The following is a 27,573-nucleotide window of genomic DNA, read 5'->3' as shown; positions in this document are numbered from 1 at the left end:
TATCCTCAAATTCCACCAACATCAAGGCTGGTCTTTATAATGATATTCAGGTATTGATCCTAAATACCAGAACAAGAAAACAGTATGACAAAGTAAGACTGCCGTGATACAGGGAATGATAAAAGATGTATTCATTCTTGCTAACCACTGAATTGATCTGCTGAATTCCAAGGAAAATATTTAAGGGCTTCAGACAAGAAGAAAAGGGGACACAGGAAGACTGTAAACAGATGTAAGGATAACTACTGCTGAAGACACGTTATTACCTTGTTGACAGGTTTTCACTAAAGACAGATTTGTTTTCCTCACAGTATTCGGATCCCAACACACATAATTCTTCCTTAAACACACTCTTTCTCTTTACAGTCAAGAAGTCTCAATTTACAGTTTGTTTCAGCAAGTTGCCAAGTCCCAAACAACTGGCACAGTTTATCACTCCAAACCTGGACTGCTTCCTACGGTACTGCAGTGTACAGCTGGCTACAGCACACCTTCAGCTATGTTATAGTATGATGAAAAAAATCAAGTAAATGACAAAATAACATATCTTGAAGAGGTGAAGTTTAGCTGAGTGCTAGGATCCTCACTGATGAATTACTTTAAGCTTCAAACTATTGCATTTGCAGTTATTTGTACAAGAAGTATCAAAAAATTATTTTACAGAGTGTTTTTTTGATTATGAGTCTTTCCAGGAAACAGAAAAGTGTCTGCAATTTCTTCCCCTCCCAGTTTCTCACTATTAACCTGTAGATTTCTCTCCCTAAAAAAATAATTTGATAAAAATTTAAAATGGTAACATCTATTTGCTTTAATGCATTAAAATTAAGTTTACAAATCAGATTTGTATGCTGAGACATAATATAAAAACTGTATATTTCTATTATATAACAAAGTGTGCAAAAAACATGACTTCATGTTGTTTTTTAATCCCCATAATAAACGTGTAAATTTTTTTTTCACTCAAGTCTTCAAGTTATGTATGGAAGAAAGAAAAATATTTTTCAGTAGGTTATGTTTGCATTCCATTCCAATATAAACTACTTCCATTCCCCACTGCTCACATGACATTATAATCATGATGTTCCACACTTAAGAGAAAGTATGGAATATAACTGTGCTCATGCACAAGTTGCAAGACTTCTGTTTAATAAACACCAAGTACAATATTTAAGTTTTCCATTATTTTCACATATACAGCAAATATTCAAGTGCATCTTATTTCCTTTATAAAAGCATCTTGATTCAATTTTAGTAAAGATAGTATGCTTAAAAAACCTCAAATATATAGTACATTTGTTTCTGTACATGTATGTGCAAGATCTCCTGACAAAAAGTAATACGAATATGGAATCCTACAGCTTCACCATTTCCTCCTCCTTTGGCGAACACAACTTTGCATCACATGATGTAAGTACCATCTTTGTAGTATTTCATGGATTCCAGTTGCTGAGTCATTGCAAGGACATCCTGAAATCCTGTACTGAGCCCGGACATGTGTTGAAAATAAGCTTCCTTCTCCACTTGGACAGTCAGGTTGTTTACACCAGTATCTTTCAGAATCGCTGTAACCTGAATAGAACAGTATGGTTAACGTTAGTATTACACTTTATATGCGTCTCACAGTAACTTGCAATGGCGTGGCTCTGAAATAGCGTAGATTAAAAAAATACCATCATAAAGAATTCAATTTTCTGGAAAGCGAAGACTAGCTTCAGAGGGTATGGCTTTGCAACTTCTGCAGAACGGGTAGTTCTCAGGGTCTTGCATAAGGAAATAAGTATCTTTTTAAGGAAAAGAAAAACCCAAGGTAGACAGATACTAGTAAGCCAGTTATAAATCCATGATTAGCATCCAGACGTCCCTACTGTTTACTGCCTGTTTTGCAGCATGAAATCCACCTCCTCCTCCTTTTCTCACAGCAGATGTAGTGCCACTTTCAACAGTGAGAAAAAGCAACCCAGACTTTTGTTGTTGTTGTTTTGGAAGATGTTTTATTAAACAATTCTTTACGCAACGAATTCCAAGCTAGCAGGCAAGGGGAAGTACAGCATTAGAGACCATCTCTGAGATATTAACTAACAGCTATAAAAATAATCATGAACAGCAGCTTCAAACTTCAGTCTATGACTGAAAAAGGGCTACAGAGTAAGAAATTTGGACATTAGGGTCTAAAAGCCTTGCACCTTACCTGCTGTACAATTCTCTGTTCCATCACATCCGATACCACTTGCACATGTATTGTACCTGCCACAACACTTGCAGAGTGACACCAGAAATGAGGATCTCTGTAGGTTATGACTCCCTCTATTTTTTGAATCTGTAAAGAAATTACATTAGCAACAATCAATTTAAGAACACATTTTAAAATTGTGTATGTACGTGGATATTGGTGGCAAATATTTCACAGGGAAATGAAGCTGTATAGCAAAACAGCTTTCCAGCTAAGCCGTACACAGAAATATGTAGTATTGAAAGGTCACTTTGCTACTGCTGGGTCTGGCTGGGATGGATTGAACGTTTCTTCACAACAGCAGGTATGGTGTTGTGTTTTGGATTTGTGTTTAAAACAGTTTCAGTAACACACCAGTGTTTTGACTATTGCTGAACAGTGCTTGGGCACTGTCAAGGCTTTCTCTTTTTCCCACTCTGCCCCCGTGAGTAGGCTGGGGGTGGGTAAGAAGTGGGAAGGGGACACAGCTGGGAGAGCTGACCCACGTTGGCCAGGGGGCTATTGCATGCCATGTAACATCATCCTTAGCAATAAAAACTGGGGTAGAGGAAGAAGGGGTTTTTTTGGCTTCCAAGGTGGCTGTTGCTCAGAGACTGTCTGGGTATCGGTCTGCTTGTGGAAGGTGGTGCACTGCTTTTTTTTTTTTCCTCACTCTACTTCACCTCTTAAACTGCCTTTATATTGCTCCCAGATTTTTCCTGCTTTTGCTCTTCCTGTTCTCTCCCCTCTCCCACTGGCAGTGGTGGTAAACCAGGGAACAAGGAAGTGGCTGTGTGGATGCCTGGCTGCTGGCTGGGATCAACCTACAGCAAGCATATTGTTTTTCTGTGATGTATTTTTTTAAATGCTTTTCCTATTACCTTTTAATGAATTGCTCTGATTGTTTTCAAAAAGTACTTTCTTCTTCCTCAGTCTCCCAGAATTGCTTTCTGTCTTCCCTCATCAAAAAGTGAAACCCCAGTCTGCATCTTTCATTACACAAGGCTCTCCCAGCCAACTTCTATTTATTCTTTTCTTTCTCATACAGACAAGAACACATCTCCCCCTCTACTAATTGACAGGACACCACCAGGATAGTCTTCCTTGCTGACTCTAGTTCATGCCATCCTCAAAGAACATGTAACTAGCTCTTTGACAGAGAGTTCTCCACACTGATGTCTGCACTATGAGTCTGGGCAGGAACTTCAAATGAGCCAACAGTGAAGACTAGGTACAGCCTCAGAGTAGATACTGTACTGCAGCAGACAGGAAGAGAATGGACTATAATGAAAGTATTTAGAAAAAACAGCTGTACTTTTGCCATCTCACCTACTGTGAACCAGCATGCCCTTCATGATACGGACAAATAAGAAAACCTGCAGTTACAGGCTCAAGATATAATCCTGTACACATCAAATTTAAAAAGGCCACAAGCTTTCGGGAATTGCTACGTTACTTTCTTAGTACTAAGTACCTTTCCCACAGTGTTACCATACTTGTCTGAAATCATGAGCTACCCATAAAAGCAAAAAACAGTACAAGTTTTTTAGCTGCAAAACAACTTTAATCAGTAGACTCTTCATCCTATCATATCTCTGCAAAACAGATTTAGAACAACTTGAGACATGAAGTTGTGTGAGACAACGGAAGCTGTCAGACTGAACTACTTGAGTTTAATAATTATTAAAACCAGTTATAGCTTTGTATGCTCGTATATGAAAACATTTAGAATTGCAGTTCTGACCTTTTCTAAAGCAGCATGCAGATCCTTCTCCTGTTCTGGAGGTATTCTCAACAAAAGCACTTGACAGGCATCTTTCAATAGTGGGATAACACTAAGAAAAATCAATGTAGCAATAAAAAGAGAGCAGAGCGGATCAGCTATGAGCCATCCAAATTGCTGAATAAATATCGTGGATACGATAACACCAACACTGCCAAGAGTGTCTGCTAAGACATGCAGAAACACACCTGAAAACAAAATACACTGAGTGATTAAGTTGAATAGTTCTGTTTAAAATGTATGTATATGCTCAATAGCAGAAACACAGTAGGGTTTATTAAATACAATGAACACCCCTCAAGCTAAACAGAGGCAACTATCTGCTTAACTGGGTGCAAAATTAAACAAAACGTTCAGCTTTTCTAATGTTTAATTAGAAATCAATGTAAAAAACAATTTTTACTCCACATTGCAATGATCTAGGCAGGCATTCGCAGATTAAACTAAATGTGAATAGTCTTTAAATTGTTAGTGGGATTTGTACTATATAGCATAATCATTTAACTCCGTTCAGAGGGACTCATTGATCCTTAACAGAGGGTAAAAACATCAGCGTAAATGCCTCAGCCTGTTAATGTAGACAGATTTTAATCTATCATTTGGTTTTTGTATGTCAACTCTGCTCCAGTCTTATAAGAAGATTGTCTACCTGCTACTGCTAGGAATAACCCTTTATACTGCTTTGATGGTGGGTAGCGTTCTCAGCATACCCTCAAAGGGCACAGAAAAAAAATCTCTAACCATTCGTAAGACTAGTGCTAGTTAAGTGCTAGGATTCGAAAGAATATTGAAATAGTTAACGAGTATGGGCAGACTTCACAAAAATGCCAGACAATAGAATAGCCAACTGAATTAGGATGCAAAATAACGAATGGAATATGAGACTATTAGCTAAAAAGCTTATGCTCTGACACGCTTACATAAAAAACTCACTCCTTTATAGATTTTTTTATAAGCCAGGCAGTTGGTAAATAAGTATCTTCTAACTACTAGGGAAAAATTTCTAAGAAGTAGCTAAGCTGAAATTTTATATATATTACCATTCTCTGTTAGCTTCTAATTTTAGATTTGAAAAAGAAAGTTTCATCTTTACCACCTTATCTTCTCAATCACAAATAGAAGCATATTCTAGATTGCTGGTCTGCATTTGTTCTTCTGCTTCGTATCCCCTCCCCTAGTGTTTTTACAATCAGCTGTGACCTGATACCTAGAAGCATGGTAATATCATTATAGATAGAGATCTTGTACTTTCATTTCCGGATGGAAATTAGAACCATGGACTTTAAGCTCTTTCAATAAGGTTTACAATGACTGTTTATTAATGTTAATGAAGACTGTAGATTAATGCTTTTTATCAGTCCTTAGGTATTGCCCACATCTAAGAAAGCCATGCAAAGAAACATTTCAAGTTATGTTTCTTCAAGTTAAACTCATTAATGAAGAAACAGTTTGAGAAATTCATGTATACTACATTAAACGGCTGTCAGATCACTTCTGGAGATTTTAAGAATGATGCATAGCACTGGGTCTGATTCTGAAAACCTTCGAAGTCTGCTGGAAATCACACACATAATTTGCAATTCAAAAAACTATACTTGCCTCTCATGTTGGTATTCATGCCTCCTCCAGAAAACCCGTGGGAATGTCCATGGCTGTGCCCATGGTCACTGTGGGAATGGCCATGCCCATGGCTGTGGCTGTGCCCGTGGTGAGAATGGCTGTGATCATGTGAGTGGCAACCTCCCCGAGAAGCCCCATGGGAGTGCGCGTGGCTAAAGGCACAGATACCAACAAGGTTTACGATCAGCCCTCCAACCGAGACTGGCTGTGAGAGGGAGAAAAGTCTTTAACATCACTACATCTTCCCAGGTGTGCAAGTTTATTTTCTAGAACATGGTAATAAGACAAACTGTACACCTAATAAAGGAAAACTGTGGAAGCATTAACATCAACAGAAGGATTATTCTAACGTGGATTCCCCATCATATTCCTTTCTGTATGTAAGCTAGTCTCAAAGGTATTTTCTTCCCCTCTAAAAAAATCCAATTCTCCCCAACCTTTCCAAAAAGCCCACCCAATAACCACCACCAAAATGCAAAACCTAGTATCCACAAAACAGGACAAGATAGCAAATTCAGTTTTAAGAAGGGGTGATTGATTTTATTTACTTTCAAAAAGAGATCAAGTGGTTTGAATACAAGCTTTGCTTTGCTTTCATTGGCAGAAAAAAAAATTGTGTATTTTATCTAGGACATGCACACTCATCTAAAATTGTACTTAACTGAAGACAGCAACTACTGCTTTATTGGTTGAGTTGCGCTTTTTATCTGTCGGCCTATTTTTCTACTCTTCTCTTGAATAACCAGCGAAGCATAACAGTAATTCCAGCTAATAAAGGAGTTAAGCAAGTCCTACTTGAGGGTTATTAGACCTTTCCTTGTCTATGCAGATTGCGCTGCTGTAGAGGGGGTAACCCCTCCCACTCCCGAGAAACAAAATCAGTAGTGAAAATGGAGCAAATATTGAAGATTAGAAAGAATAAAAAATAAAATCAGGCCTCGATTCCAGCAATGCACATTTCTAATTGTGCCTACATAAAAATCTTTGTTACTCAAGAGAGCAGGAGAGCACAAATTTGTGTGTGTGTGTGAGAGAAAACAAGTGAAGCTGGAAATGTGATAAATGAAGGCCTGGATTTGCAGAATTCCATAATAAAAAAAAATTATTTTGAAGAAAACAAACTATTGCATTTGAAAGAAAGGGATGGAAGCTTGAAAATTTAAGTGGGGAACCCCTGAAGAGGCTGTGGAAGGTAGAGACACACAGGTGTAGTTAAGATCAGCTATGCACAGCTTCATGATTGTTTATGCCATAGCAACACACTCAGCATAATGTTATGAATGCTGGCTGATTTTTGAGGTTTCTCAAGAGACTAATACAAACTCTTTTCTGTAATAATTGACATTGGTATACCTAGAAGCAGAACCAAATTTAGCCTTGTATAGATTATTTCCTTAGTATCATTTATTGTAGAAAGACCACCGTCTAAAAAGATTAGAGCTGCAACATCTTAGAAAAAAACTCAAATTAACTGTTATAATTAAATTATATTCACCCCATGTATTTTAATATTTTAAAATTAGACATATTCTGGATTTTAAAATTAGAATATGTTAAAAAGTCAAGGCACAGTTTAGATCTCTTCAGTATGCAACTTTAGTCTCCCTTTTTTTTTTAATTAAGATGAACATAAATGAACCATTAACTGCCAAACAACATTTAAACAGAAAGACAAAACTTACAGTTAGCATATTTGTATCTATGTCGGGAGGATCCACCAGTCTGGCCACTGATTCCATGAAGACAAAGAAAGCAATTACCATCAGAAAGAGGCCATTAATAAATCCAGAGAGAATTTCTACACGTCCATACCTGAAAGCAAACATATGTACTTTTGAGAGTGAAGAACGGGTACTCTGAACAAATTTGAAAGTTATAATAAATAAAGTTGTAATACATTTAATACACATTAAGACTGATTTGATTTTTTTTTTTTCCCAATGCCACAAAATCATGTCTTAATTTCTGGGTTATTTATTTCTAACCAAGAGGTAGCTAGTTTGCAACTGTCCAATCACCAATAGTATAAAGCTATAATAATGTAAGTATTTTTTATATATAGTGCATATTCAGGGCTTCAAACTGCTAAACCTCTATGCAATTTAACCATACAAATTTTGATCATGTCAGCACAATTGAAATCCTCATATAAACACTGACTTTCAACATATATTTTTGTTTGACATACATACATATATAAAGTGAGGCAATTTCCACATAATATTCACAGTGATAAAAGTTCTATTTTTAGAGATAAATGAAAATTACATTTCAGACACTTTTTCGCTGGGTAAGAGGGTAATAGCATGAACACAAATGTAAAAGAAAAGAGATACAGCAAAAACCCCACAGAAGCATGCACCATTAAAACATCCCAAACATATCTTTATAGCAGGGCATTTTGAAAATGAGCAAGTAGAATAATTTTCAGATAGTCCTTAAAGAACATAAAATACATACCCATAGGAAAATATGCGAGTTGCTTTCCATCTTGTCATCAGAGCTGCAAAAAGCCCCATCACTAATGCAGAACAATCAAAAAGCATGTGAAATCCATCAGAAATAAGACCAAGGCTATTGGTCCATACTCCATAAAAAAGCTCCACAAAAGTGAAAGCCTAAAATGAAAGAGAGTTTGAATTTTTCCTCGAACATTAACTTGTAATTTAATGTTTTGGTAGCTAGCAGGAATCTCTTTTCACAGGACACTTGATAGTTTTCAAAGGTACTGTTCAAAGTATTTCTAGACCATTTTCTCTCTCCTCCAACAAAACAAAAATAAGTGATAAATTTCAAGTCTATGAAGAGACATTTTTTAACCTATCCTCCCAAAAGCCTTAGACCTAAGAAAACAGTCCTCTACAGGAGTACATTTAAGTTTGCATTTAGAATTTTAAACTAACGTTGTGCCAAGTTTTAAGCATGTTGACATAGAACAAGGTAACAAGTCTGATCTGATCTACTATTAGTGTAAAAGCAATGCTGTCTACACATCTGTTCTGTAAAAATTGTCTTCACCAAATAGCTGACCGTTTAAATCCTGTGAATTTGTTTTGAGAAGGGTACATGAGGAAACATTTTTAATACACAGATTTTCCCTGTATGATTTACTATTACTAATTGGTCTGCCTATAAACTTTCTTTCCCATCTTTCACATTCCATAATAGAACTCCTTAAAGTTATCATGCATACTTCAAGTTTCTCCCTGTTTTCTTGGATAACTGCCAAAGAACAAAGAGAGATCTTTGCAAATGAGGTTCTATCAATCTTGCTTACTGCATCATCTTTTCATATTTGAGAAAGATAGAAGCTAGAAATAAAACCAGCCTACTCCAGAATAACACTACTCAACCCCACACTTAATATTTTGTTGTCCCCATCCTTGAAGGCCTTTTTACTTTCAGCTTATCTGCTGGTAACATTGAGATACCTCAACCTTAAACATACCATCATACAAGTATTTACTTACTGGTATAATACTTACACATAGAACCAGCGCCACACTGTGACAAGAAATCGAAGTGACCTGACACTTACTGTAAGATTAGCATAAGAATCTTCTATTTTAACATTCCATCTAATGAAACTACTCTGTCAAGGGTCACTTTAAAAACAATCCATCATGGGAAGCTTTTAAAGAGTAACTCTTCTTACTGTACTACATATGTACTACTGTGATCTGTGATTTGGTTTGAAAAAAACCATGCACTTACCAGATTTAGGCACAAGAAATAGAAGATCTGCCTAGAATCATACTCCTCAAGGATTTGTTTCAGTGACTCCTTAATAAACCGGGGTAACGACTGAGAGCTCTGCTGTAATGCGTCACCCATGAAGTTATAGAGAGGAGTGCCTTCAGGGGAATAGCCAATAAGGGTACCCTTCTGCCCTTTCCTGGAGGGGGAGGACAGGATTTTGGCAGCTGCAAGGAAAGTATTGAAGTTTTTGTTGCTGTTTCTAAACTTCACAGCTATTTGATAATGTGTTTTATCAGCAGTTGAAGCTTACATGACATCTACAGGCAGCAAAGTGACTGTCAACTTCATCTTGAGGTTTACCATTAGATTTCATTGCTATGTAAGATTAGATCATCACTTCCACAACAGATCTATTACATTCTTTTTTTTTTGCAGACAAGCAGTAAAAGGGCACAAAGTTACAGGACCGTTTTATTCAAAGGAATCCATAAAAGCTCACTCAAAAGAGTTCTGCACACATCCATTTTCTGATTGGCTTCTCAGTCACACAGACAACAGATTTCTTAAGATAAATAAGAATACGTACATAAAATGAAGAAGACAGCACTCACTACCACCCCGCCAGAAAGAACGTGCTCTGTGCTTTCATGGTGTGGTGGTTTGTTCATAGCTCGAAGCTGGTCTGTTATTGGATGTGTCCAAAAGTTCCCAAAAAGCAGTGCACTAATGAAAATAAGAAAGGATCCATAACGAGCAGACATGGAAGCTTCCATCTTGACAGAGCATATGGACTCCACGTAGAAATCCAGGACCACAACAAAAAAGATGACTGTTACAAAAGGCATGACGAGAGAAGACCACGATTCTACCTTACTCTGCAACAAAAAATACATTTCAAACAGGATTGTTCACCATTAGATGTGACTGTATATACAGCGTTAAATCTAGTTCACCTTCATTACAAATGTTTTCAGCAATCCCTCAAAACATAAACAATTTTATACTTTCAATTTATCATATCAAACCATCATTCCAGCTATAGAAAGACACATACAGCTAATATGCACTACACTACCTTATTTTAAATACTTTCACGTGTTTAAAAGTAATGCCATATGCAACGCCACGTTTGCAATGGTCTGTTCTCCCTAAGCATAACGAACATGTCTTTAAATTACAATAATCTGCTCCTCAGGAATAAAAGAGCCCTGCATTTATATGGTCATTAATACTTCTGCAATGTGGTATATGAATGCAGGATATAATATCTGAGCTAGAAAGATGAAATAAAGTTATCATACAAAAGAGGAAATTAAGGTATCATGCAGATATGCATCAAAATATAGAGGAGAAATTTCAAACAGAACTTACTAGAAAAATAAAGATGGCAACTTTGTTAATTTTAAATGAAAGATTTAAAACGCACTTCACAAGCAGAAGCATTACAAAAAATGATTTATTTTTATACTTGCTATCTTACCTCTGTTGTCAGAGAGAGAACAATGACCCATGGGCACAACAGAAGGACAGAAACAAGATGAGACAAAGCTTGAAGACGCTTGGCTCCACCTACGTCTACAGATAGTTTTCGGGAAGCCATGTGAAAACCAACCTTACAGCACAATGCCAGTACCAGAAGCAGTACTCCTCCCTGGAAACACAGAAGGATCTCATTAGCATTTCTTGAGAGGCAAATACCTCACTCCAAACAAAGCAACACTTAAGTGAAAGAAAATTAATGTAGTTTCCTTAACGTATCAACAAAAGCCAAAGACAGGGTACTTCCTCTAATTGTTACGCTAGTTAAAAACAGTAATATAGCATACATGGTTATACCGTAGCCCTATTCACAACAGTCTAATATGACTTGAAGTTTAAAACTCTCAATAGTGTTAATTGGCATACAACAGTGGTGAATTGGTAGCAAACTCCATAGGAGGGGAAAAAAAAAAAATCACACAAAGCTGGATTTCCCATCTTCCATTATTAAAAAAGTGTTGAAAGTATATATAAACCCCAAAAGTGTAATGTCACCTTGGCCTCTAATCTTTCATAATCTTTTCATTCACTTACCTTTAATTGCACCATATTTTTTCACAGTATTTTCTTTCAAAATTGTTCTATAAATGAATCACAAGATACACATAGCATCTCATCTCCCTTAGATCACACTTGCTTTGTGGAGTTAACCAGTCTCTCTAACATCTGATTTATTTTTATATTAATACTTTCTCAGCTGCTCTATGTATTTTTTTTCCTATTTTAGGCCTCAGTGCAGCCACTTCAGCAACAAGACTAAGCTAACAGAACAACTCTATCAGCCAGGTTAATCCCATACAGTAGATGGGAAATTACAGTGCTACTTCAGTTCCAATATGGGGTGGGGATGTTGAAATTTTTGGTTTTGATTTAGGCTTGGATTAGCTCTGAACTGGTGAAATCCTGACCTACAAAACTTAGATAAATATTAACCTACTAAAATACAAGTTCTTTACCTTGTGATCTGCAACACCCAGGAAAGCAATGATTGTATACAGAACATGGGTAAGAGCACTATCATGATGACCCTCAGCTAAATAAAAAAAAAATTAAGGAAAAGTTTCATTTGATGATTTTTTTTTTAAACCAAAGAACAGGTAGATGTAGCAGAAGACCACGGGAAGCAGAAGTAAGCAAACTGAGCTTTAAGGGTCATCAGACCCTTAAAATTTAGGAAAGATGAAAATATTTCCACAGAAAATAAATAGTTAAAAATATTTGGGGGAAAGGAAAAAAAAGTATTTTAAAACATGAGAACATAGTCACTGTTAAATATTGCACAGTTGTCATGACACAGGATTTATGTTACTTTTGGTAACCACTTTGAAAAATATACTCAACAACGTTAAAAATTAGATTGATTTTCACTAAAAGGACTAAAACATTCAGGTGTCTAAAATACAATCTTTATCTTTCCAGTTTCTAAATATTTAAACTTTAGAAAACAAAGAGTAATTGACAAGCACAATGCAGTAAAGATTAAAATAATTATAGCTTTTGGGAAAACTACTAGAGGGTTCTTTAACAATGAATTTACTCACTGAAAACTCACTGGATTAATCAATACTATTCCTGAATATACCATTTGCATCTGTAATTCCATGTTTTCATCCTTCTTTAAGTTTACTTTCACCTTGTTTTTATTGCCCATCCTTAGATGTACCACTTCTTGTCATTATGATGAGAAGACCTATTGAAAGCTTACTTCAGAATCACTTCCAATTAACTCAGTGGCTTTGAAAGCATGCTAGCTAGCTTCCATTTGCAGTTTGAAGTCCAGCCCATTGTTGTTGGGGCTACTGCAGGCTATTTCACATCACTTTTCGGCTTAGCAGATGAACCGGGGTTACCCCATTTGCAAAAGCACAAAACAATCTTCCTAGATATACCAAAAAGACTTCCATCCAGGCTGCCAACCGTCTACTGCACACACTTAGGCTACAGCCATTATGTCTAGTATCGCAAACAAAAATGAGTGCTGATCAAAAAAGCTTCTAGCAGTCCTAAGTAGTCTGATATGTGCAAATGGGCAGGGAGCCTTTAACTACAACTCAAAAACTCAAAAGCTACAGCTGTGTCTAAGTTACCAAAACAGTAAGCAATGCCATTCATTCAGCTGTAAATATCAGTACTTAGATGTAAAAGTAAAATCTTATGCTACAATATTCTTGAAAGGTAAAATTCCTATTAAAAAAAATGCAGGCACATTTAATTCAGTGCGTTCAACTTTACATTCTCTCTGCTCCAGTAATAACAGGCATTTGCTCTTACACACAGCAACAAAGGATACGATGTTCTGCTATTTTAGCCATGAGGTCATCATTATCAAAAAGAAGTAAGCAGATGACAGCTATGATGAAAAATGCAGCACCTCTTGTCTGTAAAAAAAAACCAACAAAAAAAGCACCCCAAATATTTTATAATATTCTGTAACAGACTAATGTAAAAAAATCCAGGAAATCAGCCCCCTGCCCGCCCCCAATCAATGTAAGCATATTTCAGTTCAGTAAAAAAAACATTAGGAAAAAAACACATTTTTTTTTTAAAAAAGTAATCTTGACAATATAATATTTATTCCATTTTTCAGATTTACCAGATAACTCAGGGCAATCCAGCACTGTAACAAGCCAGAAGCCTGTATCTTACAAACTTCAAATGTGATTGCTTCCTTCTTCATGGTGTGTCTCTGCCTGCCAGAATGCAGAGCTACTTAAGACAGATGATTTAATATTTCGTAGTGTCAAGGAGCTATAAACAAGACCTAGTGGACAAATGGCAGAATTTTGTGTTATGGGAGGTAAAGGCTAGAGCACTGTGCTAAAGCTCAGAGAAAGCAGAGCTCTGCAGTGCTTTCTTGAGGAAGGGACAGAGATAACTACGAAATTCCAGCTCCCAGAGCTTTCAGCACCCTGACTTCAAACACTGCAATTTTGGTATTCATAATCCTGGCAAATCACTGAGTTCTACAGCTAAAACCTGCTATTACAGTTCAACTTCTGAAGCCAAATACAGCTATCATTCTTGTTTTGGAAAGTCAGCTGACTTCTCTTTACCACAGTTCACTTCATAAAGCTGTAACATTCAGAGGACAGGGTTATCGCTCCCTTGTTTCTGCTGCCTTAGAGAAGCAGCTTAACGGCCAAGCGTGGCCCACTAAGATACAGATTGATGAAGAACCTCTCTAAAGCTCTACATTTACCCTTTGGGTGGACGGCTGGAGAAAAAATTTGTCTTCTGGGTGAAGAGCTTCATGCTGGATGCCCCAAGCATCTCAATGAGGGGGCGGGGGTAGAGTGTCAGAGCAGACGAGTGTGCTATTCACCCTAAGGCCAGTGTAAAAGTGATTAGAGGACTCCAGAAGCAGTTACAAGACAGAGATCTCAAAACTCCCAGCCTGAGGCGGCACCAAAGCCAGACTTTCTCTTACACAGCAAGTACTCTAGTCTCAGGTAAATGACATAATAAGGTATCTTGCTCCAACTATCACTGTTTTTGAGGGAAAGTGGCCAAAACTGCTAGGTGCTGGGATGATTAGGCACAGTTAGTGAACACTTCACAAAATTGTGTGTAATGGGACTCAGATAAAGGATGTTTCAAGTATAGATCTCTGATTAAGTGAAAGACTGGGCCCAAGTACTCAGCACATACAGGCTCACGTAGACATTAAAGTACTCACAGAACTTCTTGGCAGAAGAAATAAAAGTATATGAAGAGCTACAGACACTGAAGAGGCTAGGCAAGGATCTGGAGACTGTATTGCTGGACTTCCATCCTTAAAGGTCAGGACCACTACATACGCCTATGTCCTTTTGTCAGTTTGAACCCAAAATCCCATTACAAAGAATGCTGAAGTGCAAAAATCATTCTCAAGCTTCCTTTCCAGCTACGAACAGAAAAACTTCTCTGATACCTGCTATGGATCTCCAACTGCTTCACCCACTGCTTCTCTCTTAATGACGTATATATTATTTCAAGTATTATATCTTATCTCACCACTAACTAAACTAAACAAGTACAGTTTCTATGAACATAGGTTCAAAACACTGTTCCGAGTAAATAAGTACTTGAATTTATAGCATTCAGTATTTTGTACATGTCGTAAAATAAATTTTTAAATACCTTTGCTGGTCCTCCACCTGAGCTTGTGAACAAGACACTAAGGAGTGACAGCACAACCACATCACTGTGCTCAAACAGCAACAATGTCCTATAAAAAAGTGAAATAAACACTTATGTCCACTTACAAGGAGTTTAGCTCACAAGCTTGATATGTATTATTTCAGCTAAGATTCAATGACACAGCAGTCAAAGATTTATCCTGCGATTTCAACAGCAAGTTTAAATAATTCAAAAGAACAAATGCAAATCTATTTGCCTTCACCAGCAGTAGATCTAGCTGCGGATAGGTAGACATATTACAAAACAAAAAAGTTCCTAACTCAAAGAACAGATTAAAATTATTCATTTATAGATTACTTTAAATTGTACTTTCTTCTAGTAAGATAAGAAGATACTAACTTGCTCAAGATGGAATTATTATTCCCATTACAGTACTTCCTCTAAACCAAAGTTTCTGGCTCCTAGAAAAAAGAAGTCCTGTTCTGCTGTATTACATCCTGTTCATTGATGTGCTGATGGTCTAGTAGTTTAGGCAACCTCAGAACCTCTTAATTGCTAAAAGAAATTCTAACTTGCATACTATCTCCTTCAGATAGCAAAGGCTGACTAACAAGCTGTATTGACAGCTTTCCAGAGCAGAACATGAAAGTAATAAATGCTGTCAAGTTTACCAAATGCTTCTGCCATTCTCTGCTTAGCAATACAACCTGCTAGGGCCCACGTTACTGGTTCTGTTTGAGAAGACTGCCAGCATTCAGAAAGGCACTAGAGTATTTCTTAAATAAATCCTATTATTCTCAGGTATGCCTTCTCCTGTGTAGAGAATAAAATTCCAACTTCATTAATGTATCACTTAAGGCTTTACCTTCCTCTCTCTAATGAAAGATTCTTTCTAATACATTAACCTTCATTTTTGGAAGGCTAATGTTACACTTTTGTAGTTACTTAGCACTGCTGACAAACAGCACAAGTGATTTTACTCGGAGTACATGCACTAATGCTACCCAATTCCAACACAGCACAGGCATATGACCAGATAAAGCAGTGCCCTGCAACAAATGCAGAAATTGATTCTAGTCACCTGGCACAGGAATATGAGCTGCTATCACTAGCTGTCAAGCCATGGATTTCAAACAGTTAAATAAACAACTGGGGTTACACAAATGAGACTAGTGAAACGATGAAAACTACCATCAGTAAAACAGTCAGTGATCTTGTACCACTCACATCAATAGTTTAAGCACTATCAAGAATTTCACTAGCATCTTGTCAAAGAAGGAATTAGGAAAATTATAAGTTCTACAGAAAATTACATCTAGTTTTTCCCAAGTACAACACAGTTCAAAGGAAAAAGCATAAAGCTTCACATAAAATTTCAAAAAATAAAGCAAGAGGCTGGCATCATGGGCTGATGGACAGAAAACAAAAAACAAAGGAGCAAGACAGGAAAAGATCACAAAAATTAACTTATAAAGAGAAAACATTCTTTATAGTAAATATATATTTACCTCAGTGGTCCACAAAGAGTAAGGCCAAAAAACCACAAGAGTGAAATGATACATCCCACAACAGCATGCTTAAAAATTTTGATCCACTACAAAAGAAAGGTTATTTCATTATAATTTTCTCCGCAGTTTCAAAACAAACACCTCATTATTAGCACTCTGTTAGCACAGCAGCGGTAGAAATAGAGGGGAAAACATATGCTCTGCAAGTTCCGAAAAATTTAGAGTATGATTATCTTCTTACCTACTTTGCCAGGCAACTAAGGTGTGTCTGGACATAGTATGAACCAGAATTACTTATTTCTTTTCTACCACAGTACTAGATTCTATAGTGTATTCTGAGATCTCTTTAACAAAAAGCCTGAAAAAAATGAAGTCCATTGACCTGTCAAAGATGCTGTTTATATTGTAATCTATTGTATATATTTTATAAACATATAGAGAACTGCTTGGACTGTGTTGAAATTGAGCAAGATGGTGAGGATGACAAGGTTGAATGTTTATGGGTGAAGATCAGGGGGAAGGTCGGCAGGGCGGACATTACGGTGGGAGTCTGTTATAGACCACCCAACCAGGATGAGCAGGCGGACGAGGCGTTTTACAAGCAGCTGTCAGAAGCCGCCTGATCGCTGGCCCTTGTACTCGTGGGCGACTTCAACTTGCCGGATGTCTGCTGGAAATACAACATGGCAGAGAGGAAGTGATCTAGGAGGTTCCTCGAATGTGTGGAGGACAACTTCCTCATGCAAGTGGTAAATGAGCCCACTAGAGGAGGGGCCCTGCTTGACCTGTTGTTTGTGAACAGAGAAGGACTAGTGGGAGATGTGAGGGTCGGTGGCCGTCTTGGGAATAGCGACCACGAAATGTTAAGAGTTTTTGATAGTGGGGGAAGTAAGGAGGGGCAAGAGCAGAACTTCTGCCTTTGATTTCCGGCGGGCAGACTTTAGCCTGTTTAAGAGGCTGGTGGACCGAGTCCCTTGGGAATCGGTCCTGAAGGGCAAAGGAGACCAGGAAGGCTGGACGTGCTTTAAAAGGGAATTGCTAAATATTCAGGAGCAGGCTGTCCCAGTCTGTAGGAAGACAAGCTGTCGGGGAAAAAGACCAGCCTGGTTAAACAGAGAACTTAGGCTAGAACTTAAGGAAAAAAAAGAGAGCCTATTTGCTCTGGAAGAAGGGTCGGGTAACTTGGGAGGTCTATAGGGACGTGGCCAGGTCGTGTAGGGAGAAGATTAGAAGGGCCAAGGCTCAATTAGAGCTTGATTTGGCTGCTACGGACAAAGATAACAAAAAAAGCTTTTACAAATACATCAACAGCAAAAGGAGGGTCAAGGAGAGCCTCCACCACTTGGTGAATGAAGAGGGTAGTGTAGTGTCAGGGGATGAGGAAAAGGCAGAGGTGCTCAATGCCTTCTTTGCCTCGGTCTTTAATGTCAAGACCGGTTGTCCTCAGGAGACTCGGCCCCCAGAGCCTGAAGTTAGGGACGGGGGGCTGTGTGAACCTCCCATGATCCAGGAGGAGACGGTTAGTGACCTGCTGTGCCAGCTGGACACCCACAAGGCTATGGGCCCGGATGGGATTCACCCCAGAGTAACGAAGGAACTGGCAAATGAACTTGCCAAACCACTCTTGATTATCTACCGGCAGTCCTGGTTAACTGGAGAAGTTCCAGCTGACTGGAGATTAGCAAATGTAACGCCCATCTACAAGAAGGGTCGGAAGGATGATCCAGGGAACTATAGGCCTGTCAGCCTGACCTTGGTGCCAGGCAGGGTGATGGAACAGATCATCCTGCCATTACACGGCACATGCAGGACAATCGGGGCATTGGGGCCAGCCAACATGGATTCATGAAAGGCAGGTCCTGCTCGACCAACCTGGTCTCCTTCTATGACCAAGTGACCCGCTTAGTAGATGAGGGCAGGGCTGTGGATGTAGTCTATCTAGACTTCAGTAAGGCATTCGACACTGTCTCCCACAGCATCCTCCTGGACAAACTGGCTGCCCAGGGCTTGGATGGGTGGACTCTTCAATGGGTTAAAAACTGGCTGGATGGCCGAGCCCAGAGAGTGGTGGTGAATGGGGCAAAGTCCAACTGGCGGCCGGTCACTAGCGGTGTTCCCCAGGGCTCAGTTCTGGGGCCGGTGCTGTTCAATATCTTTATAGATGATCTAGACATAGGGATTGAGTGCACCCTCAGTAAATTTGCAGACGACACCAAGCTGGGTGGGAGTGTCGATCTGCTGGAGGGTAGGAAGGCCCTACAGAGGGATCTGGACAGGTTAGATAGATGGGCCAAGACCAACGGCATGAGGTTCAACAAGAACAAGTGCCGGGTCTTGCACTTTGGCCACAACAACCCCATGCAGCGCTACAGGCTGGGGGAAGAGTGGTTAGAAAGCGGCCCGGTGCAAAGAGACCTGGGGGTGCTGATCGACAGCCGGCTAAACATGAGCCAGCAGTGTGCTCAGGTGGCCAAGAAGGCCAATGGCATCCTGGCCTCTATTAGGAATAGTGAAGCCAGCTGGTCTAGGGAAGTGATCATCCCTCTGTACTCGGCACTGGTGAGGCCACATCTTGAGTACTGTGTTCATTTCTGAGCCCCGCACTTCAAGAAAGATGTTGAGGTGTTGGAGAGAGTCCAGAGGAGGGCGACCAAGCTGGTGAAGGGTCTGGAGGGTCTGACCTACAAGGAACGGCTGAGGGAGCTGGGGTTGTTTAGCCTGGAGAAGAGGAGACTCAGAGGTGACCTTATTGCAGTCTACAACTACCTGAAAGGACGTTGTAGTGAAGTGGGAGTCGGCCTCTTCTCCCAGGCAACTAGCGATAGGACAAGAGGACACAGCCTCAAGTTTCGCCAGGGGAGGTTCAGGTTGGACATTAGGAAGAATTTCTTTACAGAAAGGGTTATTAGACATTGGAATGGGCTGCCCAGGGAGGTGGTGGAGTCACCATCTCTGGATGTGTTTAAGAAAAGACTGGACATGGCACTTAGTGCCATGGTCTAGTTGACAGGGTGGTGTCAGGGCAACGGTTGGACTCGATGATCCCTGAGGTCTTTTCCAACCTGGTTGATTCTGTGGTTCTGTGATTCTGTGAACTAGATAAAACATCCAAGATAAAGAGACTATAGAAACATGCATATGTTAAATTCTTTCTTCAGGAAGCAGGTTATAATTCAGCTATTCAATATATTATTAACTTTAAATGCAAGTTTTTGAAGAAAAATAATTAATTTTGGAAATACATTAAAAAAGGCAAAGTGCCTGTGATAAATATCAGATATTCAAAATCCAGAATTTTAGAATTTTTAGCAATAGTGAAACCATAAAAGGACAGATTTTTCTGAACACAAATCAAAAATGCAATTTATTCCTGTTCAGACTTTAGAATCCTGCCATACATGTCTAGTCATGAAAGCAGTTGACATTTGCAACACTTCTGAGGCTATCCTTCAGATTATCTCTACTTAGCATATACACTGCTAACACTGTGCACGGATCAAGTTTTTGTGCACACAATTACATAAAACCAAGATGAATATGCAGCAGGTGAAGAAAATTTATTTCTTATAAAACAGCAGGTTTCAACCTGGTCCTACTCTTCTCAGGATACTGGGAACTCAACACAGATCTGAAGAGCAGTTAGACTAGCCCCTCATGACAATGCACCACGCAGAAAGCACTCTTTTGGCATGGGGGACACGACTGGAGCACTTCGACATTCTGGCAGTCCAGAAATTGCCCTTCTAATCTGTCAAAGTCAGCTACGTAGATTAAGCTCTTTTTTAAAATCCAATCCTCAAAACAGATGGAGCCAAGGACCAAGCTTTTCATGATACTCTCAAAAGGAGCTGACGGAAGCTAAAAATGCTGACTGTTTTTTACAGCGCACTAGACACAAAGTTAGTTACACACTTCTGGAAATTGCAACCACATCTTCCAAGTGGAGTAACCTTGGTTCTGCTTTCATTTTTGGCAAGAGCCACGTTGTCAAGAATATCTACAAAGATGTGAATCACCATTACGTATGTCAACTCACCTGACGCTTGGTTACCACTTTTCCAGAAGAAAATGGTTTTTGAAACAAAACCATAAAAAACGCAGACCTGTTAAAAGGAAAAAGTTTTCTCTATTAGTGTATTAGCAGTCAGCTTTTTACTCAAACCAGCTCTAGAAACTAGGTCTCTCATCAGGCTCAGTTTACAAAACGGCTTCCTCTACATTTTTCATTAAAAAGGCCACACCAACCACACTCACTGGTTTTATTTTCCCTGCTGCATTACATGTGTCAGATGCCACTGCAAAGGTGGTGACCAGTGAGCTTCAGTTCTGGTCAACTTTAAGTGCAAGTTCTTCAGCAAACGGCTAATGAGAAGTCTACCTGTCATTTACAAAAATCAAAATAACTGATCTTAGAAGTTTTGAGGAGAAATAATACTATGTTTTTTATTACTACGATAAATACACCCAAAAGCTTATTCACATATGGAATGCTGAATACAGTGTCTTCTTAGAAATGGTAAGAAACAGCACGCATCTTCCTCAACCAGGATCAAGAGTAAGTGACGAGGAAAAAGACTACAGTGCTTGCAAACACGGAAGCGAGCAGCGCAGAAACGTAAACAAATTTGAAATAAAAGGAAAAAAATGAGGTTCCAAATGTTCCAACTCTGCCAACTTTATTACAGAAATGCTTTTCCACATAATATCAGGTAAACATTAAGCAGGACTGTGTCTGCAAAGGTTGCTTCTGTGTATTTGCTATCAGTTTCTAGACTTTAGCTCTTAATCAGGGAAAAAGAGCAGCTGAAGCTCACAAGAACTACGGGAATACAAATTATAAGGAAGAAAGCTTGTCTTCTGAACCCTACTTAAGAAAATTTGGACACGCCTGAGTTTCTGATGATCAATACTGTCATAGTATCTTCAATTTTGATGCAGCAAAACCATTGCAGTTTCTTAGAGTAGAGGGGCCTTTACAGAGACATGGAGGTAGACTACAGAGCTGGGCAATCACCAGCCATATGAGCTAACAAGAGCAAGTGCTGGATTCGACACTGGAAGCGAAAGCGGCGGCAGCGACTTGAGGTTAGTGCGGGGGCGAGGGCGACATCGGGCTTAACCGGGCGGTTTTTCGTACTCTGGGCCCCCCCTGAGCCCCCCGCGAGCATCAGCCCCGAGCTGCTTCCCTCTGACCCCGGACCCGGACCCGGAGGTTCCCGGCAACAAATCAGGAGAGGAGGGGGCGTAGCCGGAGGCACCACGGAGGCACCGCGCGCGATTTAAACGCTCCACGCCCTGCTATCGTTGATAAAGAGCCTCCTGGAGGGCAGGGACTAGTCCCTGGCCAGAAGGGAGTGGGAGACTCAGCTGTGACTGTGTGAGTCAGCAGTGACTGGGTGTGTCCCAGGGCAGGAGAGGCTGCAGTTGTTTGCAGCTCGTTGGGGAGGGCACTGACTCCCTCCCAGTGCACAAGGCGAGGAAGGTGCCAAGGAGCTGTGAACCAGGGGTGCCACCAACAGGTACTTCCCAGTTCAGTGAAAGAACAATGGTATCTACCCGGTGGAAGAAGACCAAAATGGATGTGGGAACCCAGACAGAGCTCCCACGGAAGGAGGCGATGGTGCAGGTTGCGGGCTGCAGGGAATGCTACACCGTCTCTGTGGTGTCAGGGGGCTGTGTGCGCTGTGAGCAAGTAGATGATCTGCTCGGCCGAGCGGCACAGCTGCAAAGCCAGGTTGAAAGGCTTCAAGCCGAAGTAGAAAGGCTTAGGAGCATTCGGGAGGCTGAAATGGAGATAGACTGGTGGAGTCAGGCTCTGCCCTCCCTGCAACAAAAATGGGAGCACCTGCCGGAGAGCTCCCAGGATCGACGGACCCCTGTACTCTGCCCCTCTCAGGTGGAAAACGATAACCTAGAGGAGAGGAGTGAGTGGAGGCAAGTCTATGGCCGTGGCAAAAGGCGAGTGCCCTCCTTGCCTACCTTGCCTCCACAGGTGCCTCTGAGCAATAGATATGAAGCCCTAGTGGAATACAGCCGGTCCAATGGGGATGTGGTGGAGAGGCAACCTGTATCAGAGGTCCCACCACAGTCAGAAAAACCTGACAGGCGTATAGCTACCTCCTCCACAAGGAAGAAGAGAAGAGTTTTAGTGGTTGGAGACTCCTTCCTAAAGGGATCTGAGGGCCCAATATGCAGAGCTGACCCCCATCACAGGTAGGTCTGCAACCTGCCTGGAGCCCGAATCAGGGATATCACCAGGCAACTCCCCAACCTGGTGAAGACCACAGACTACTACCCCCTGCTGATCTTCCAGACAGGTGGGGAAGAAGCTGCATCCCGTAGTCTGAGGGGGATGAAGAAAGACTACAAGGCCCTAGGGCGGTTGGTGAAAGAGTCTGGGGCACAAGTTGTTTTCTCTTCCCTCCTTCCATTTTCAGGTGATGACGTTGTTTGGAATAGTAGGATTCTCTCTATTAACGCCTGGCTACGAGACTGGTGCTACAGGCAGGGCTTTGGGTTCTTTGATAATGGCTGGTTTTATAAGACAACAGGCGTGACAGTGATACATGGGAAAGGTTTATGTCGTAGGGGCAAAAGGGTTCTGGGACAGGAATTAGCAGGGCTCATTCGGAGAGCTTTAAACTAGATTCGAAGGGGGATGGGGTGGTAGCTGGGCTTGTACCACTGGGGCAACGCTCTAGTGTTGAGGTAGACCAGGAGGCCCCCCATCCCCCTGGGGTGAAATCAGGGGGTGAATCTGGGATGAAATCGGTGTGCCCAGCTCGCTCCCTGAAATGCCTGTACACCAATGCAAGCAGCACGGGGAATAAACAGGAGGAGTTAGAAATCTGTGTTCGGTCGGGGGGCTATGATCTAGTGGCAATTACAGAGACTTGGTGGGACGCCTCGCATGACTGGAATGTGGTCATGGATGGCTATGTCCTGTTCAGGAAAGACAGGCCGCTAAGGAGAGGTGGTGGAGTTGCTCTTTATGTGAGTGAGCAGCTAGAATGTATTGAGTTCTGTCCAGGGGTGGATCAGGAGCGAGTTGAGAGTTTGTGGGTGCGAATTAAGGGGCAGGCTGGCAGGGGTGATACTGTTGTGGGTGTCTATTACAGGCCACCGGATCAGGATGAGGACGGTGATGAGGCCTTCTACAGGCAGCTGAGAGCAGTCTCTCAATTACAGGGCCTGGTTGTTGTGGGGGATTTCAACTACCCTGATATTTGCTGGGAGGCCTACTCAGCCAGCCATCCCCAGTCCAGGAGGTTCCTCCAGTGCATTGATGATAACTTTCTGATGCAAATGGTGGATGAGCCAACTAGGAGAGGAGCGCTGCTGGATCTGATCCTCACTAACAAGGAGGGTCTGGTTGAAGAGGTGAAGGTTGAGGGCAGCCTTGGTTGTAGCGACCATGAGATGGTAGAGTTCAGGATCTCATGTGGCAGGAACAGAATAGCTAGCAGAATCACAACCCTGAACTTCAGGAGGGCCAACTTTGGCCTTTTCAAGCAATTGCTAGGGGAAATCCCATGGGACAGGGTACTAGAAGGTAAGGGGGCCCAAGATAGTTGGTTAGCATTCAAGGACTGCTTCTTCCGAGCTCAAGATCAGAGCATCCCAACAGGTAGGAAGTCAAGGAAGGGTACCAGGAGACCTGCATGGTTGAACAGGGAACTGCTGGGCAAACTCAAGTGGAAGAAGAGGGTGTACAGATCGTGGAAGGAGGGGCTGGCCACTTGGGAGGAATATAAGTCTGTTGTCAGAGGATGTAGGGAGGCAACTAGGAAAGCTAAGGCCTCCATGGAATTAAACCTTGCAAGAGAGGTCAAGGACAACAGAAAGGGCTTCTTCAAATACATTGCAGGTAAAGCCAACACTAGAGGCAATGTAGGCCCACTGATGAATGAGGTGGGGGCCCTGGAGACAGAGGATAAAAAGAAGGCGGAGTTACTGAATGCCTTCTTTGCCTCTGTCTATACTGTTGGAGGCTGTCCTGAGGAGCCCCGGACCCCTGAGGCCTCAGAAGAAGTCAGGATAGAGGAGGAATCTGTCTTGGTTGATGAGGGCTGGGTCAGGGACCAATTAAGCAACCTGGACGTCCATAAATCCATGGGCCCTGATGGGATGCACCCGCGGGTGCTGAGGGAGCTGGCGGAAGTCATTGCTAGGCCACTCGCCATCATCTTTGCTAAGTCATGGGCAACGGGAGAGGTGCCTGAGGACTGGAGGAAAGCGAATGTCACTCCAGTCTTCAAAAAGGGCAGGAAGGAGGACCCGGGTAACTATAGACCGGTCAGCCTCACCTCCATCCCCGGAAAGGTGATGGAGCAACTTGTTCTTGGTGCTGTCTCTAGGCACATCAAGGATAGGGGGATCATTAGGGGCACTCAGCATGGCTTCACCAACGGGAAGTCTTGCTCAACCAACTTGATAGCCTTTTATGAGGATGTTACCCGGTGGATAGATGATGGTAAAGCTGTGGATGTGGTCTATCTTGATTTCAGTAAAGCGTTTGACACGGTCTCCCACAGCATCCTCGCAGCTAAACTGGGGAAGTGTGGTCTGGATGATCGGGTAGTGAGGTGGATTGTGAACTGGCTGAAGGAAAGAAGCCAGAGAGTAGTGGTCAGCGGGACAGAGTCCAGTTGGAGGTCTGTGTCTAGCGGAGTTCCGCAAGGGTCGGTTCTGGGACCAGTTCTAGTCAATATATTCATTAATGACTTGGATGAGGGATTAGAGTGCACTGTCAGCAAGTTCGCTGATGACACAAAACTGGGAGGAGTGGCTGATGTGCCGAAAGGCTGCGCAGCCATTCAGAGAGACCTGGACAGGCTGGAGAGTTGGGCGGGGAGAAATTTAATGAAATATAACAAGGGCAAGTGTAGAGTCCTGCATCTGGGCAAGAACAACCCCATGTACCAGTACAAGTTGGGGACAGAGCTGTTGGAGACCAGCGTAGGGGAAAGGGACCTGGGGGTCCTAGTGGACAACAGGATGACCATGAGCCAGCAGTGTGCCCTTGTGGCCAAGAAGGCCAATGGCATCCTGGGGTGTATTAGAAGGGGTGCGGTCAGCAGGTCGAGAGAGGTTCTCCTCCCCCTCTACTCTGCCCTGGTGAGGCCGCATCTGGAGTATTGTGTCCAGTTCTGGGCCCCTCAGTTCAAGAAGGACCGGGAACTGCTAGAGAGAGTGCAGCGCAGAGCCACAAAGATGATTAAGGGAGTGGAACATCTCCCTTATGAGGAGAGGCTGACGGAGCTGGGTCTCTTTAGCTTAGAGAAGAGGAGACTGAGGGGTGACCTCATTAATGTTTATAAATATGTAAAGGGCAAGTGTCAAGAGGATGGAGCCAGGCTCTTCTCAGTGACATCCATTGACAGGACAAGGGGCAATGGGTGCAAGATGGAGCACAGGAGATTCCACTTAAATTTGAGGAAAAACTTCTTTACGGTGAGGGTGACTGAACACTGGAACAGGCTGCCCAGAGAGGTTGTGGAGTCTCCTTCTCTGGAGACATTCAAAACCCGCCTGGACACGTTCCTGTGTGATATGGTCTAGGCAATCCTGCCCCGGCAGGGGGATTGGACTAGATGATCTTTCGAGGTCCCTTCCAATCCCTAACATTCTGTGATTCTGTGATTCTCCACCTGGGATGGGGTAATCCTGGTTATAGGTACAAACTGGGGGGCAAGAAGCTGGAAAGCAGCCCTGCAGAAAGAGATATCGGGGTTTGGGTTGATGGCAAGTTGAACATGAGTCAACAGGGTACCCTGGTAGCCAAAATGGCCAACTGTGTCCTGAGGTGCATCAAGCCCAGCACAGCCAGACGGTTGACGGAGGTGATTATCCCACTCTACACTGCACTGGTGCGGCCCCACCTCAAGTACTGTATGCGGTTTTGGGTGCCTCAATGTAAGAAAGACATCAATTAGAATGTGTCCAGAGGAGGGTGACCAAGATGGTGAAGGGTCTTGAGGGCAAGACTTTGGAGGAGTGGCTGAAGTCACTTGGTTTGCTCAGCTTGCAGAAGAGAAGGCTGAGGGGTGACCTCATGGCAGCCTACAGCTTCCTCACAGGGGGCAGCAGAGGGGGAGGTACTGATCTCTCTCTGGTGACCAGCAATAGGTCATGAAGAGATTGAAGAGTTCAAGGACCACCTGGATGACACTTAGCCATAGGATTTAGTTTTAGGTAGTCCTCTGAGGAGCAGGGAGTTGGACTCGATGATCCTTATGGGTCCCTACCAACTTGAGATATTCTATGACTCTGAAATTATAGTGAGCAGATATATGAAGGAAAAAGAGTGTTATGAACGGAGTATTTCCTGGATCCACTTCTGCTCCCTAATTAATCTATAATAACACAATGCAGGGCATAAAGTTGACGCTGACAAAGAACACTATCGACAAAGCGTGCTGTGACAGTGGCGGACAAGGCTTCAACCCCTACACACTCACCCCAGTTGCACTATAAAGATAAACTGCACGAGGTGGACCACCTTCAGAAGATCGTAGGATTCAAATAGCCCCACGGCTTTCAAAAACTTGGTGAAGCACAGCAGCACGATGTACCGAGTCAGCCTGCAAAAGGAGAGAGGGCAGTTTCCATCTGCGACCGCGCACATGCTGCCGCCGCCGCCGTCCGGGCCCAGGCCCCGCCGCCGGTCCCTCCCCCTCCCCGGCGGCCCCGTGCCCGAGGCGGAGCGGGCCGCCGGCTCCCGCCGCCCCCAGCAAGCTGAAGCGCGGTGCCCGCTGCTCCCCAGAAGGATGGACGGCAACAGGCACGCCCCTCGGCGGGGCTCGCCCGAGATCCCCCCTCACCCCGCAGAGCGGCCACTCGCCCCCCGCTGCCGTTACCGGGCGCTGGGCACATCCACGGGCCCCAGGACGCCGCCGCCGGCCAAGGCCTGCCCGCTGTACTTCTCCTCCATGCCGGGGCGGGAGAGCGGGCGCGGTCCCGCGCCCCTGCGAGGGAAGGAGTGCGATCGCTCAGGCGCGGCGCGGCCCGCCGCCGCCGCAGCCGGGGCACCTCATCCTCCGCGGCCGGCTAGCCGCCGCTGCAGGAAGGGGACGGGACGGGACCGGACGGGACGC

The 27,573-nt window shown here is 42.4% G+C and overlaps 1 protein-coding gene across 3 annotated transcripts; it reads right to left on the bottom strand.

The window, feature by feature from the left end:
• Positions 1 to 783: 783 nt before the first annotated feature.
• Positions 784 to 27,573, bottom strand: SLC30A5 (solute carrier family 30 member 5). Of its 3 annotated transcripts, XM_068422858.1 has the most exons (16): positions 27,337 to 27,573; positions 26,938 to 27,060; positions 20,514 to 20,580; positions 16,478 to 16,563; positions 14,970 to 15,057; positions 13,141 to 13,228; positions 11,807 to 11,883; positions 10,792 to 10,962; positions 9,898 to 10,186; positions 9,327 to 9,535; positions 8,073 to 8,230; positions 7,295 to 7,424; positions 5,592 to 5,817; positions 3,954 to 4,180; positions 2,189 to 2,317; positions 784 to 1,569 (listed from the first exon to the last, which is right to left on the bottom strand). In XM_068422858.1, exons 1-16 carry the CDS (start codon positions 27,408 to 27,410, stop codon positions 1,399 to 1,401), a joined length of 2,313 nt encoding a protein of 770 aa, XP_068278959.1. In that variant the 5' UTR covers positions 27,411 to 27,573; the 3' UTR covers positions 784 to 1,398. The 3 variants fall into 3 exon arrangements, with proteins under 3 accessions (XP_068278959.1, XP_068278960.1, XP_068278961.1); XM_068422859.1 differs by lacking the exons at positions 11,807 to 11,883; positions 13,141 to 13,228; XM_068422860.1 differs by lacking the exons at positions 11,807 to 11,883; positions 13,141 to 13,228; positions 14,970 to 15,057; positions 16,478 to 16,563.

The sequence above is a fragment of the Nyctibius grandis genome, chromosome Z, assembly GCF_013368605.1.
Source record: "Nyctibius grandis isolate bNycGra1 chromosome Z, bNycGra1.pri, whole genome shotgun sequence".
NCBI lineage: Eukaryota > Metazoa > Chordata > Aves > Nyctibiiformes > Nyctibiidae > Nyctibius > Nyctibius grandis.
Note: the sequence above shows the minus strand (reverse complement) of the source record. Positions and strands in the feature narration are given on the sequence as shown.